At 56.1% G+C, this 12,633-nt stretch overlaps 1 protein-coding gene across 6 annotated transcripts in view; it reads right to left on the bottom strand.

Moving 5' to 3' along the window:
- STARD9 (StAR related lipid transfer domain containing 9) overlaps window positions 1-12,633 on the bottom strand; it is a 108,332-nt gene that overhangs the window by 12,674 nt on the left and 83,025 nt on the right. For 5 of the 6 annotated variants that reach the window (XM_074365967.1, XM_074365970.1, XM_074365968.1 and 2 more), the window contains 5 exons: window positions 11,576-11,850; window positions 1,712-11,045; window positions 1,337-1,534; window positions 697-910; window positions 194-331 (listed from right to left, as the gene is read on the bottom strand). In XM_074365967.1, coding sequence (XP_074222068.1) covers window positions 194-331; window positions 697-910; window positions 1,337-1,534; window positions 1,712-11,045; window positions 11,576-11,850 — 10,159 coding nt within the window. The remainder of the gene's footprint in view (window positions 1-193; window positions 332-696; window positions 911-1,336; window positions 1,535-1,711; window positions 11,046-11,575; window positions 11,851-12,633) is intronic. The other variant, XM_045524282.2, reaches the window with a different exon arrangement.

Genomic DNA, 12,633 nt, shown 5'->3' with positions numbered 1-12,633 from the left:
GCCTGTGAAATAAACACTTGTTGAATGAATGAACAAACAGGGAGAGGGAGACAAAAACCACAGGGAAGACCAAAGGCCATCGTGCAAGAGACTGACTCATGTCAGCAGTGGCCTCTGGGAGGTGGAACCTCCTCCCAAACTCTTGCCACAGTGGTCCTGGCACCTGGTTCGTGTCTCACATGTGCCTACTCACCACACTGTCTGGGGACTGGAGCTGGCCTGGCAAGGCTGGGCTGCTGTTGTAGCCAGAGGTGACACCAGAGGAGAGGCTTCCATCGGAGCTGGTGCACCGGGAGCTGGAGGCAGCCAGGGTATGTAGCTTTTCCTCTTCCTGGGAAGGACAGATCACTGTCAGCCAGCCTCAGGTGCACCCTCACCACCCACGTCTCATCACCCCGGAAACCACCCCTTCTCATCTCCCCAGCTCCCGTCCCCTCCCAGTGCCTCTTGCCTCAGCCTTACTCCCTCAGGCCTCCCCTACCTCCCACCCCAACTATATAGCAAAGCTGCCTCCTCCTAGACCCTGGCCCGGGAACAGGAGCTGGTCTGATGAGGATGATGGATGATGTGGAAAGAGCACAGCTCTGAGCTGGCACTAGGGCTCTGATGCCCCCTCCAAATGCTACGTTCTAAGACTCAGAAGCAGCCCCAGTGATGGCAGACCCAGTCAGAGGTCTGCCCCAGCTCCAGGCCTACCCTGAAATCAGAGGCTTGCCCCCTTCCCACCCTCAGCAGCTGGGAGATGATCTGCTGGCGGATTCGCAGCTTTTCCTGTTCAGTCCGCTCCCGCAGTCGGTCCCGGGCCCGGGCAATCTCCACCTTGGCCTCCTCGCGGGCCCGCTGGTATTCTTGTAGCATCAGCTCTATGTCAGAGGGCGGGTGAGCAGACCTTGACGCTGACCCTGGACTCCTGGGGAAAACCATAGGGGTGGAGAGATGCCTTCTAACGAGGTGGGTGGGTGACGGCCCTGGCCTGCTCACCCCAGGTCGGCTCAACACCACTCTCTTGAAGGACCCACCCTCTCTCTGCCCAGAGGATCATGTTTGGTTTTACATCCATCCCGAGGCTCAGGCCTAAGTCTTACATAGCACATCACAGGCCCTCTGCCCAGCTATCTCCCCACTGCTCCCTCCCAACATCCTCCTTTCCCTTTGCCTCAGTCTCCACAACCGCCTCCAGCTGTCCACAGGCATGTTAGGACCCAGTCCTGGAATCGCTCCTGGTGAAGGAAGCTGCAGCCTCTGTTCTGCAGGACGCTAAAATCCAGGTCCTGCTCCCCACGATGCTCTCGCCCCACGCAGAGCCTGCTCCCCACGGGGTCCGGGGTCCCCATACCTGGTGGTCTCCACAACATCCCTCCTCAGCTGCTGCAGGTATTCTCGGCGCCTGCTGGGTAAGCCCAGGTCCCGGGTAGGGAGATCCCAGCTAGACGGGAAGCTCAGCTGTTTCTGAGGGCTGAGGCTTCGTGCCCGGCGGAAGTTCTGAAGTCGCTCAGCTCGTTCTCTCCGGAGGTTCTCCAGGGTTTGTTTTGGCCTGAGAATAAATGTGACTGAGCCGCTGAAGCTGGCCCTGAATACCCTTCTCCTTAAGATCTATCTCTGACCCATGGGAGATCCCAGGGCTGAGGGAACAGCCAGCTGTTAGCCTTCTGGGTTCTTTTTCTTCTCCACACCCCCCTCCCTTGCTGCCCACTCCAGGCTGGGGGCTCACCAGGCGTACAGCTCCCCCTGGGGGTGCGGCTCAGGCTCCTCAGCGGCGAGCGCCTCCCCGGTCCCGCTCTGGAGCACCTGCAGCAGGGCGTCTGCCTCCCCGAAGCCGTGGTGCAGTTTTGCTTCTGTAAGCTCCACGCTGAGCGAGAGGTTCTGGGCCCCAACTTGCAGGGGGATCTGCTCCCTCTGGGACCACTCAGGAGCCTGGCTCTGGTCGGCAGGAGGTTCTGGGGGCCTCTGTCCCTGCTCTCCAGAGCTGCAATCACATCTGGCCCCTGGCAAATCCATCACACCTAGACCCCCAGGAAAGCCATCCTGAACCCCACACCAGTCACTAAACTTGTTATGTACCGGGAGGTCCCCCAGGCTATGATGCTGGGGCTCAGGGGCTGTGTGCATCTGGGAACTTGGACGCAGCAGCCCCTCAGGCTGGCAGGCCTCAGTTGGGCCCAGTATGCAACCCTGGAGCCCCAGGGTCTCAGTCAACTCAAAGAAAGGGCAGGGACTGCGGCACTGGGGGCCTCCCTGTGAAGAGGGAATGTCCAGAGTGGGCAGCGGCGGCTTTGGAGATTCTGAGCTCTCGCCTCCACTCTCTGTCCTGCTCTGCCGTTGACTCGGTCCTCTGCTGCTCAGTGGGTCACATGCCAGGGAGGCCATGTCCTCAGGCACAAAGCCATCGGCCCCCCTCTGGTTCCTGCTTCTTGGTGCTGGAGGCAGCGGCCTGCTCTGGACCCTGGTGGTGGTCCTGGGCTGATGCCGCTGCAGGGGCTGCTCAACAAAACGAACTTGGAGTTTTGTGCTCTGCTGTGGGCTGCCTGAGGAGCTCGCCTCAAGGAAGGACCTGCGATCACCTCCTTCTAAGGAACTTCTGCCTTCTCCACAGGGAGCCCCCAGTCTCTGGGAGCTGCCTGACTCATCAGTGGTGTGAGAATAATGACCCACTGGAGGCCTGGGGGCACAAAGGGGAAGGCCTGGGCTGGAGATGTGGTTCCTTCGGCCTTCGAGGGAAAGGGCTGAGGGGGCCGAGAGAGATAAAGCACCTAGGGGGAGCCCCAACCCCTGGGGGCTGGCACTAAGTGTGAGGATCGGGGAGGAGGCCCTGTCCACCAGCAAGGCACTGGTGGGCCTCTGTGCCTTCTGGACCCTGGGTTGCCTAAAGAATTCTGCAGTGTCGGAGCAGCGCCCTGGGGAGGGAGATGCGCTGAGGCCAGGGCTGCTGACAGCCAGGCAGGAGGGTTCCTCTGGCCGGGGGCTGGGAGGCAGGGAGGCATCAGGAGAAGGCTGGGGGCTCACAGAAAGCAGGTTCTGCCCAAAGGGGACTTTCTGAAAACTCAAGTGGGGTGACAGTACTGGAAGGCTCTGGGGCCGGCAGTGGGTGCTTTCTTCCTGAAGATCGAGGGGCCCTGTTGTTTTCCATCCTGTTTCCTCTGTCTTCCTCTTCTGAAGTGTCCCTGGGACATGTCTCTGTTTCTGGGACATGGCAGACATAACTGAGCCCAGCCTGTCAAGGACCACACTGATCTTCTGAGAGTTGGCCTCTGGGGCCTGGAGATGCAGAGGTAGTGAGGCCCGGTCAGTCTGGACGGCCTCATCCATGGTGGTCTGAGTGCAGCCATCCATCATAAGGGCCTGGGGCGCCTCACCTGGGGTCTCTCTCTTGGCATTCCGCTCCTTTTCAGCCACGCTTGGCTGAGAGAGACTCCCCAACAGCTCTGAGGTGCTGTGCAGGAGCTGCGAGAGGTGGAGAGACAGGTTGTGCATGCTGGCCCAGGAGGCCAGGTCCGACTGAGCAGAGCAGATGTCAGTGTAGCTCCAGCAGGGCCTGCAGCCCGGTGTCTGTGTGCCCTGCTCCAAGGTGCTCATCCTGGGTTGTCCTGCAGGGTCGCCCGCCTCTGCCGGATACAGCAGCATAATCTCATCCACTGGGCCTGCAGCACTTCCTTCAGCCCGGGGGGGCTCCCTCCTCAGACCACTCGCTTCATCAGGGGTACCCGGGAACTGAGCTCTCCTGTCAGGACCGTGAGTGGGGGCTGCTCCTTCAGAGCTGAGCAGGATGTGGGGGGTCCCCAGGGCAAATGAGGAACCCCATACTTCCCAGGGCTCATGAGAACCTCGGGCTTCTTGGATGCTGCTGCATGTGCTCAACAGGCCCCGGGCACTGGCACAGGTGCTGCGGTGGGAGCGCAACGGGGAGTTCTGGTCTCCTAAGCCATCGTCGATGCTGGAACTCCGGGCCACACTGGGTGGTATCAGGCCCTGGGATGTGTGGCCACGAGAGACATCGACTGCACTGCCAAACCCATACTGCTTCCAGCCGATGCACACAGGCCCCTCCGGACGCCAGGGCAGGACGCAGGGATTGATGTCGCTGGAGCCGGAGGGTAGTGCTCCTCCACCTGCCTCAGACTGAGGCTCCTCTGGCCTGGCCTGGCCACCCAGTCTCTCTGGCTTTCCCTGCTGGGCCTGTTCCAGAGAGGCCATGAGATCAGGGGTTGGCATGCACGAGAGAGCTGAAGTTGTAGGGTACGGAGTGGGGGCGGATTGCAGGCGCCTGGGGACAGCAGCACTATCGCCCAAGTCAGGTGAGGCCTCCTGATCGCAGCCCTCAGCTTTCAGAGATGGTCTCACTACTGACTTCCCTGAGGAAGAGCCCCCGAGATGTGGGGTCCACAGTCTCCGAGGCTCCTGTATCTTCTCATCTGTGGGGGAAGGAGGCTCCACGCTCAAGTTCAGCTCCTGAAGGGACCGGGAAGAGCTGACCACAGAGAACTGTGGTCCATAGTGTCTGGGCCCAGAGATTGCAATCACGGGAAGCGAGCGCCGATGGTGAGGCTCCAGCTGCTCCCCGCCAGGGGAGGGCGGCCCAGAGCCCTGGGCCACAGGCCCACGTGCTCCACGGTGCTCCAGGTGAACAGTGGCTGAGTCTCCAAAGCCTGATGAGAACATCTTGGACACAGTGGGCCTGGGCACAGCCATCTCCTCTCCGCCCGCACCTCTTATCTGACAGCTGCCCAAGCAACCTTCATCAGTGTGTAGGGGGCTGCTGCCCCGGGTAGGGTCTTCACCCCCACCTGAAGCCTGGTCTCTCTGTTGCTCTTCCTCCTCCCAAGGACTGTCAACCCAGGGACTGGAGATGTACTTTAACTTTGCTACGAATTTGGCTTGAGGATCCAAGCCACTGTGATCCCTGGACTCAGAGGAACGTTGTGACTTTTCTGGAAGGCATCTGATGGCATTTGTGCCATCCTGGGGTCCCATCAGCAGCTCATGCCCAACAGACCCTTCACTTAAATTCAGGGTGTGTGGTCTGCCAGCTGTCGCAGGTGGTCCTGGCTTAGGCTGAGAGCCCTGTGCTCTCTGGCCACCAGCAGAGCTGTCCTGAAACCTCCTGGGTGGCTCAGAGCACCTGCTTATGAGGAAAGGAGAGGCCTCAAGCTCCGTACCGGCTTTCTTCTCAGCAAACGTTTTCTCAGGATCCCCTACAGACCTTTTATCAGCAACCAAGTGGCTGAGGGAACTTGTCTTCCCATCAGGGGCAGAAAGGGAGTGGCCACCTTGAGCCAGAGGCAGGACAGCAGCAGCAATGGAGGGCTCTGGAGGGTCGCCATCTGCTGGCCTCAATTCCACATTGATGCATTTGGGCTCAAGGCCACATGCCAAGAGCATATCAGGCTCCCTGGAATGGCCCTCTCCTCTCTCATCCATTCCCCTGGCCCTGGAGGCTACCATGCAGGGTGGGTGGCAAGTGTGTGGGGCAGCCTTGGAAGTCCCCTTGCCCAGGTCACCACCTCTGTAAGGAAAGGGAGGAACAGGCATGGAAGGAGAGGAACGAGCATGGGGAGCAATGGGTTGAGGGTCGCACGGCTGCCGGCAAGAATGAGTTTCGCTGTCTTCTTGGCCCCCTGATGGCCTTAGGGTCCTGCTACCTTCAGTGCTTCCCCAAGAGGCAACACAACCTGAAATTTCCTGCGGGCATCTGCGTGGGACCTCCTCCCTAACTCCCGTGGGTCTACGATCTGGCGGTGCAGCTGGCCTGGGACCTTCACTGCCAGCTCTGCAGGCTTCTGCTGGCCCAGAGCCAACACTCGTCTCCCGCTTCACGTGCTGCTGCGAAGGAGCTTCCGGTTCAACCCCTCTCAGGGCTCCAGGGAGGACAGTACCCTGTCTGGGACTTGCCCTCCCTTCTTCTAAGCTGGCAGAAGCTTCAAGGCACTGGACCTGGTCTTGGTTAGGCCCTGAGAGGCAGGCAGAATTCTCAACATCACAGATCAAAAGCTGACTTTCAAAACAGGTTGTTTTTCCTCCTTGTGCAGCCTCTAGAAAGTTACCTGAACCTGTGTTGTCCAGAGTTCCAGGTTCTTGGTGGGCTGGGCTTCTCTTCTGACTGGCCGGGGGCACATTCTCGGCAGCCTCCCATGCAGCAAACTGGCCTCGCCCATGTGGAATCCCTCCAGGATCATCAAAAGGGGCCTGAGAAGGTAAGGCTGCCACTGCTTCCTCGGCTGTGACCTTCCTGTCCTCCTCCACAGCTGTAGGAGAAGGAAGCCGGTCTGAGCCCAAAGGATCAGCAGAGGAAGGTGTTCTTCTGGTTGCTTCTTTCCTTTTCTCTATGACATCAGAAGAGCTGGAGTGACAAAGAAACTGTTCACTTGCTCCCAGGAAATGTCTCAGCTTTCCGGTGCAATGGCTTTTACCTAGAGCAGGGGCAGCGTGGGAAGAAGTCTTTGAGAGACACCGTGGCCCTGTGTTATTGTCGGGCTGAGGGTGAAAGCTGTCTGCAGAGGGGGGTGTGGCCTGAAGGACAGATGTCCTCTCATCAATTGACAGGTGTCCTGGTTCAGCAGAGAGAGATGCCACATGATTTCCCTGTGCTTCACCCTCATTTCTGGTCCTGTCTGACACTGGCTGGCCCACTTGTGGACACTGAGGCCTGCCTGGGGCCCGTGAAGAACTTTCAGGCTCTAATGAAGTCTCATCGTAGTGAAGAACTGTGCCCCCAGCCGCCAAGTCCTGAAGCTGCTTCCCTTGGGTCTCTGCCTGTCCCATCCCCTCCAACACAGCCTGGCATGTGGGTGGATGGGCAGAGGGCTCCGGCTGAGGCACCCTTGGCAGGGACACAGGTGCTGAGAATGCACTCCTGGCAGGACTGAGGTCCTTGGCCTCCTCCTCTGCCTTCGGCCTCACCTCCCTGTCTCGGCTGTTCCGCTCTTCTAAGAGGTAGCTGGCCTTCCTTTCAAATGGGCTAGAGGCCCTGTTCTGGGAACTGGCTCTTCCCGTTCCTCTTTGTATGGATGCCTTGGCTTTGGAAGGAAAACTCACCCTGCTACTCAAGTCTGTGGAGGTGCTTCTGAGGTCCCCTGCGTGGTGTTGGGGACTGGTGCTTGCTGACCTCCTGCCCTCGGTCCCCTGGGGAATGCTCCCTGGTGCACTGGATTGACCGTGAGATGCCATGGCCGTGGGTATCACAGACCCACACCAACCAGAGTGTGCCACAGGGGAGCCCCCTCTAACTTCTCCCTGCAGGCCGTGGCTTCTGGGCTCTCCACGCTGGTCCTGACACCCTGCTCCAGTTACTGAGGGGCTGCTGGGCATTTTCAACTTCATGGGGTCCAGCACACAGTCAACGGAAGAGATGTCTACAGTATTAGGGGTATGAATGTAGCTTTCTGGCAGCCCTGGAGAATTCAAGGGGAAGGTATTACCCAGGTCTTGGTGAGGAGCCACACAGGAGTCTGGCTGGCCCCACAATGGGCCACTCTCTTGGCTAAAAGACACGCCCACACAACGCTGGCGTGAACCAGGGACTTTCTGAGTCACTGAGACCACTCTGTCTTCTTCCTGTAGGCCCCCTCTTTGTACAGCCATTTCTTCAACTCTGCCTTGAACTTCTGTCTCCTCTTGCTTAGAACTATGCATGCGTCTGGCCAGTTGGCTTTCCTGAAACCCTTTTACAGTCTCCAGCTCCTCAAGACTTCCCAAGTCCCAGAGCTGCCCTCTGGGGGGCACTGCATTCAGCAGCTCACCCTCCTCAGCAGACATCTCAGGCCTGGGCTGCAGTGACAGAGCTCCAGCCAATGCTTTCGTTCTCCCTGGATTAACAGAGGTGTTGGTGCAAGCCATACATGCCCCTAAAAACTCACCAGTGTCCCTGGCAGGTCTGTCTAACACAGCTGGGTAGGTGCGCCCTCTCACAAACTTGATGTTGTGTACACGTTCCCTCAACTTGAACGGGCTCAGGGTGATTTTCTGGACCTGGGGATCCTTCCCAATGCTACTGTTAACCTCCATTTCTCCAGCTTTCTCATCCCTAAAGATAACATCATCTGTCTGTCTGGGAGAAGAGAGCTGATCCTTGAAGGATACGTCATTTCCAGAACCGCCTGCCCTCAGCACACAGTCAGCCCTCTCCTGGTCCTGCGGGTCCTGGAACACAAACTTTTTACTGACTCCCAGTGTGTGGGAAGCACAGAGCTGCTTACTCTGCTTGGATTCAATTTCCAAGATGCCATTTTCCAGCTGCACTACACTCTTAATTAGCTTAGCCATTTCATCAGCATTATTACCTTGTTTATTCCACTTCTTTCCAGAAGGTGCTTCTCTGGAGTTGAACATTTCTTGTGCCTTTCCAGGGACTTTGCTTTCACTGTGGTTTCTTTCTTGAGAGCGTGTAACTGACTGGACTCTTCCACATGTAGACTCTGTCTGTGGAAACTTAAACTCTTCTGAGCCATCTTTGGGATGGAGAGCTTTTCCAAGAAGCCCAGTTTCATTCCTCCCTTCTCCCTCATGGGTCGGACTCTCCTCCTGGGCTGCTGTCTCTGGGCTGCTTACTCTATGATGTACTGGTCTGGGCTTCAAAGAAAGAGCAGCCTCCCCTAGCACGTCCTTGTCAAGGCCTAAACTGATGGTTTTATAGATTAACTCAGACCTGATCCCAGAATGAAACTGTCTCTTCGTGTCAAAGGCCTGGGTCTGTCTGAGGGCTGCACTCTGCCCCTGCTCTTCTTCCCCACCTGTCTCAGGTTCACACACAAAGAGAGGCTCCCCAGACCCAGCACTGTCTGAGGAGACCCCGCAGGAGGACTGTACAGAGGCCTTTTCTCCCTGCCTGAGTGTTGGAAGACTGTGTTTATTTAAAATTCCAACTTGATTTTCAAATTCACATACTTTTACGCTGGTAGAGGGAAGAAAATGTCTGTTCTGAGAGACAAAAAAATAAACTGAATTATGGTTGTCTTCTTTAACATTTCCAGGGCGTTTCCACTTTTCTTCATTAACTTCCTCGGTGTTCTGAACAACTGGCCTCTCTGCTGTGCCCTGCTGAGATGGGACCATCTTGGAATTCTGGTTGTGTGATGGCACTGGCAGTTTATTCTTCACAGAGACATTCTGGATGACTCGGTGGTTGGGCCCAAAGCCCCAGGCTTCTCTGGGGGGCGGGGAAGGCATTCTCGCTTCTCTGCAAGCCGGGATCTCCAAGGCGGTTTCCGTCAGGGCATCCCGGCTCTTGGTCACATAGAATGTTTCCAAGGGAGGTGGCTGCAGGGAAGACGGGAGTGGGTTCCAGGGAGCAGAGTGGAGGTACAGCTCTGGACCCGACAGCAAGGCAAAGGGAAGACTGCTGTGCCTTTCCACCGCTTCCTGGGAGCTCTCCTGGGAGTCTGTGTTCTCTTCCTGTGGGGGGCACTGGCCGCTCTGACCTGATTGCCCCGCCTGGTCTGCACTGCTCCTCCCGAAGGGAGCCCTGCCTCGGGGACGATGATGGTCTTTGGTGGCTATGGTGACAACACTGTGACAAGGGCTCTTCAGAAAGAAACATTCATCAGAGGATGTCATCAGTTCAGGTTTCTGGCTACTTTGAGAGGACTCTTCCAAGCTGTTCTCTTTGACTTCGTGTGCTTCCCTCACGGGATGCACTGTCTTGTTCTCTGCTGCGGAGGCCTGCGCGTGTGTCATTCCAGAAGCTGAGGATTCTACATCTGCCGAGTAAGTTCCACTACAACTCACCTTCTCACTAGCTGTAAAAAAATCTGAAGTGCCTTCTATCTCGACACTCAAACTGTCCTGTTCTTTCTCTGCTCTCAAACGCTTAATTTTGGATAGATGAATAGGAAAGCTGCTGAAGTCCAGACTCCTAGGTACCCCAGAACCAACTGGCAATAGAGCATCTCCTCCCTTGTCAGAAGCCTGGGTCAGGGAACCAGAGTCTCCTTCGAGGGAGGCAAAAGCTGACCTGGGCTCTTCTGTGGCCTCCAAAGCAGGATGAGACAGTTCAAGGAGGTACTTTTGCTGAAGGGCGGCCCACTCTCTCTCACCAGCGCTGCCGATGTAAGTGAATGAGGTGGCAGAGGCAGCCAACAAGCTCGACACGCTAGAGTCGGAAGCTTCAGAGATGCCCTGCTGGGCCGCTTCAGGGACACCTCTGGCCTGAAAGGTGCCATCAGCTCCTGACTGGAGAAGCCTGTAAGGGCCCCAGAGTGACAGCCTGGTCATATCAGAAGCAGGGATTGCGTGCACACCTCTGACACTGCAGGGCAGCTCAGCACCGCCCTGAGGCAGTTCGGAGCTATACGGCAGAGCTATTTCTGTACCTGATGACTTTAGTTCTCCCGTGTTTAGCCAGTATCCAGGCCTCTTCCAACCACAAGGCTGAAAATCCTGGACATTAGGACTCGGACATAAAGAATCTGAGGGGCTGCTGGGATTGATCTTGGAGTCACAGGAAAACCAGGAATCCACAGACACCAGAGGGCTCCCTCTTGAAAGATGCACGTCTTGGACAGCGTGCGCTCGTTCAGAGGAGTTTGCCTCCACCGCCAACTCAGGCTGCTCACAGGGGGGCTGTGGATCCAGGTAAAATGAACTGCTCACTGGCAGGATGGCATCCAGCCTGGCTCCTGTCCTGTGCTTGATGGCACCAAGCCTGCATGCTGCCTCCTGGTCCCCACCGGGCAGACTGGAGGGCTGCAAGTGCCAGAAAGTCTCTGTGGGCATCTCGTCAGCCGAAATGAAGAAAGGCTCTTCTTGTCGATGGTCCCCGAGTTCTTCCTCAGTGTCAATCAGGCTGTCAAGGGAAAAGCTTTTCTGAGTCTGGGTGAACAGTCCACTGTCTGAGGATGTAGTGAAGACCCTCACAGAGGCTCCAGCTCTGGCCCTTGGGTGGCCATGGCCACTGGTGAGGTAACTGTCCCCTGGGCTGTCCCGCAGGCTTCGGCACCCCTTCTCGGCCAGGGAGTCCTCAGATATTTGGCTGTCGTCACTTTCAGAGTTCTCTGGCTCTGGGAGATCCCGCTCCTTCCCCTGGGGCCCCTCTGGCATCAGCAGCTCCGGGAAGGCTTGGGCACAGACACAGGAGAGAGAATCCACTGAGTAACCGCTATCTGCGTCAGGTAAACCACCACCTTTTTCTCTTGCATGATCCACTACTGGGCTGGAATCTATGAGTGAGGCCATGGTGTCTGGGTCCCCTGCACTGTGTTGCCTCTTCAAAGGGCTGCCGTGAGGCAAACAAGAGGACTTCTAGGCCTGGTCTCTGACCCTCACTGCCAGGACCCTCTGCTGCCTTTTGGATGCCCCCACGTGGAGGAGGTGGTGTGGATTGGCCCAGAAAGTCCTGGCCTCGTTTCCACGCCCAGCTGCCTGTGTAGGTCGACAGGGATGTGAGGAACTGCAGCTGGCTCCCTCAGCAGCCTCATGTGTCCCAAGATTCCCTTCTTTTTGCCGCCCTGCTGGTGTTAATCCCTTAGCCCTCCTGGTTTAAGGAGTGGGAGGGGAGAAGGTTCTGGATTGTCCCATGGTTTCAGCTCGTTAGCTGACTGGCCCAGAGATACTAAATTCTGGGACACTATCCACCAGGGCTGCTTACCCACTCTCTCCATCTCCTGGACGCTGGCAGACTCGGAACCTACGCTGAAGCAGATGCCTGGGGCTGAGGCTCCCGTCCCGGCCAGGGCCTTCCTGGCTGTGCAGAGCTGCCCCTTGCCTGAGGAGCGGAGGGCATGTTTGCTGCAATGCCCTGTCCTTGGACAGTAAGAAGTAGCTTGGGGCAAATACTCTTCTGATGAGATTTTCTCTGATAACTGGTCAGTGGGGTCAGGCATAGGCGGTGACGTGGTGAAGGTATCCAGACTCAGGGAAACGCTGTGGAGACAAGGAAAGCCATCTCAGAAGAGTAAGAAGTCCCCACTCCCTGCTGACAGAGGGAGTATGAAGTCCCACTTAGTTTGCTCTGAAGGAGGTTCAAGACCAGGCCAATGCCACTGTCCCCGGTAGCCTCTGGGTACACAAGGAACCTGTGGACTACAGTCCTGGCTCTCAAAGAAGCCCCAGGCACACTCCATTTCTCATTTTCTTTACCTTATAAAAAAGTTAAACTGAATGTGAATCTAAACATACCTTTAGGGAAAACTTCCAGTTAATAGGAAATAAGAGGAACAGAAGAACAACTTAAACGGCACAACAAGGAATCAAACAGACAGATCTGTAAAGGGGCACAGTCTACAGAAATGACCCACTTTCTATGTCAAGTAAATGATATGAAGAAATAAAAATAAAGCAAAAATAAAGATTAAAAGAAACTGAGAAGACATAACCACATGCAGTGTGTACATACTACTGGATCTTAATTTAAATTAACTGCAGACAGATATTTTTGAGTCAATTAGGCCAAATTTGAATATGGCCTAGTTTTTTTTATTATATCGAATAATTAATCTTAATTTTGTTAGGTGTGATAATGACAATGTGGTCATAAGAAAAGCACCTATTTTTTAGAAGTGAATACTTGATGTAGGATTGAAATGACATGATGTCTAAGAGTTGCTTTACTTCAGAAAAAGGAGGGAGACGAAGCACACGGAAATCTTGATAAATGCTGAATGTGGGAGACGAGTATATGATTCTCTCAACCTTGTGTATGTTGGA

The sequence above is a fragment of the Camelus bactrianus genome, chromosome 6 (genome assembly GCF_048773025.1).
Source record: "Camelus bactrianus isolate YW-2024 breed Bactrian camel chromosome 6, ASM4877302v1, whole genome shotgun sequence".
In the NCBI taxonomy this organism is placed as follows: Eukaryota; Metazoa; Chordata; class Mammalia; order Artiodactyla; family Camelidae; genus Camelus; species Camelus bactrianus.
Note: the sequence above shows the minus strand (reverse complement) of the source record. Positions and strands in the feature narration are given on the sequence as shown.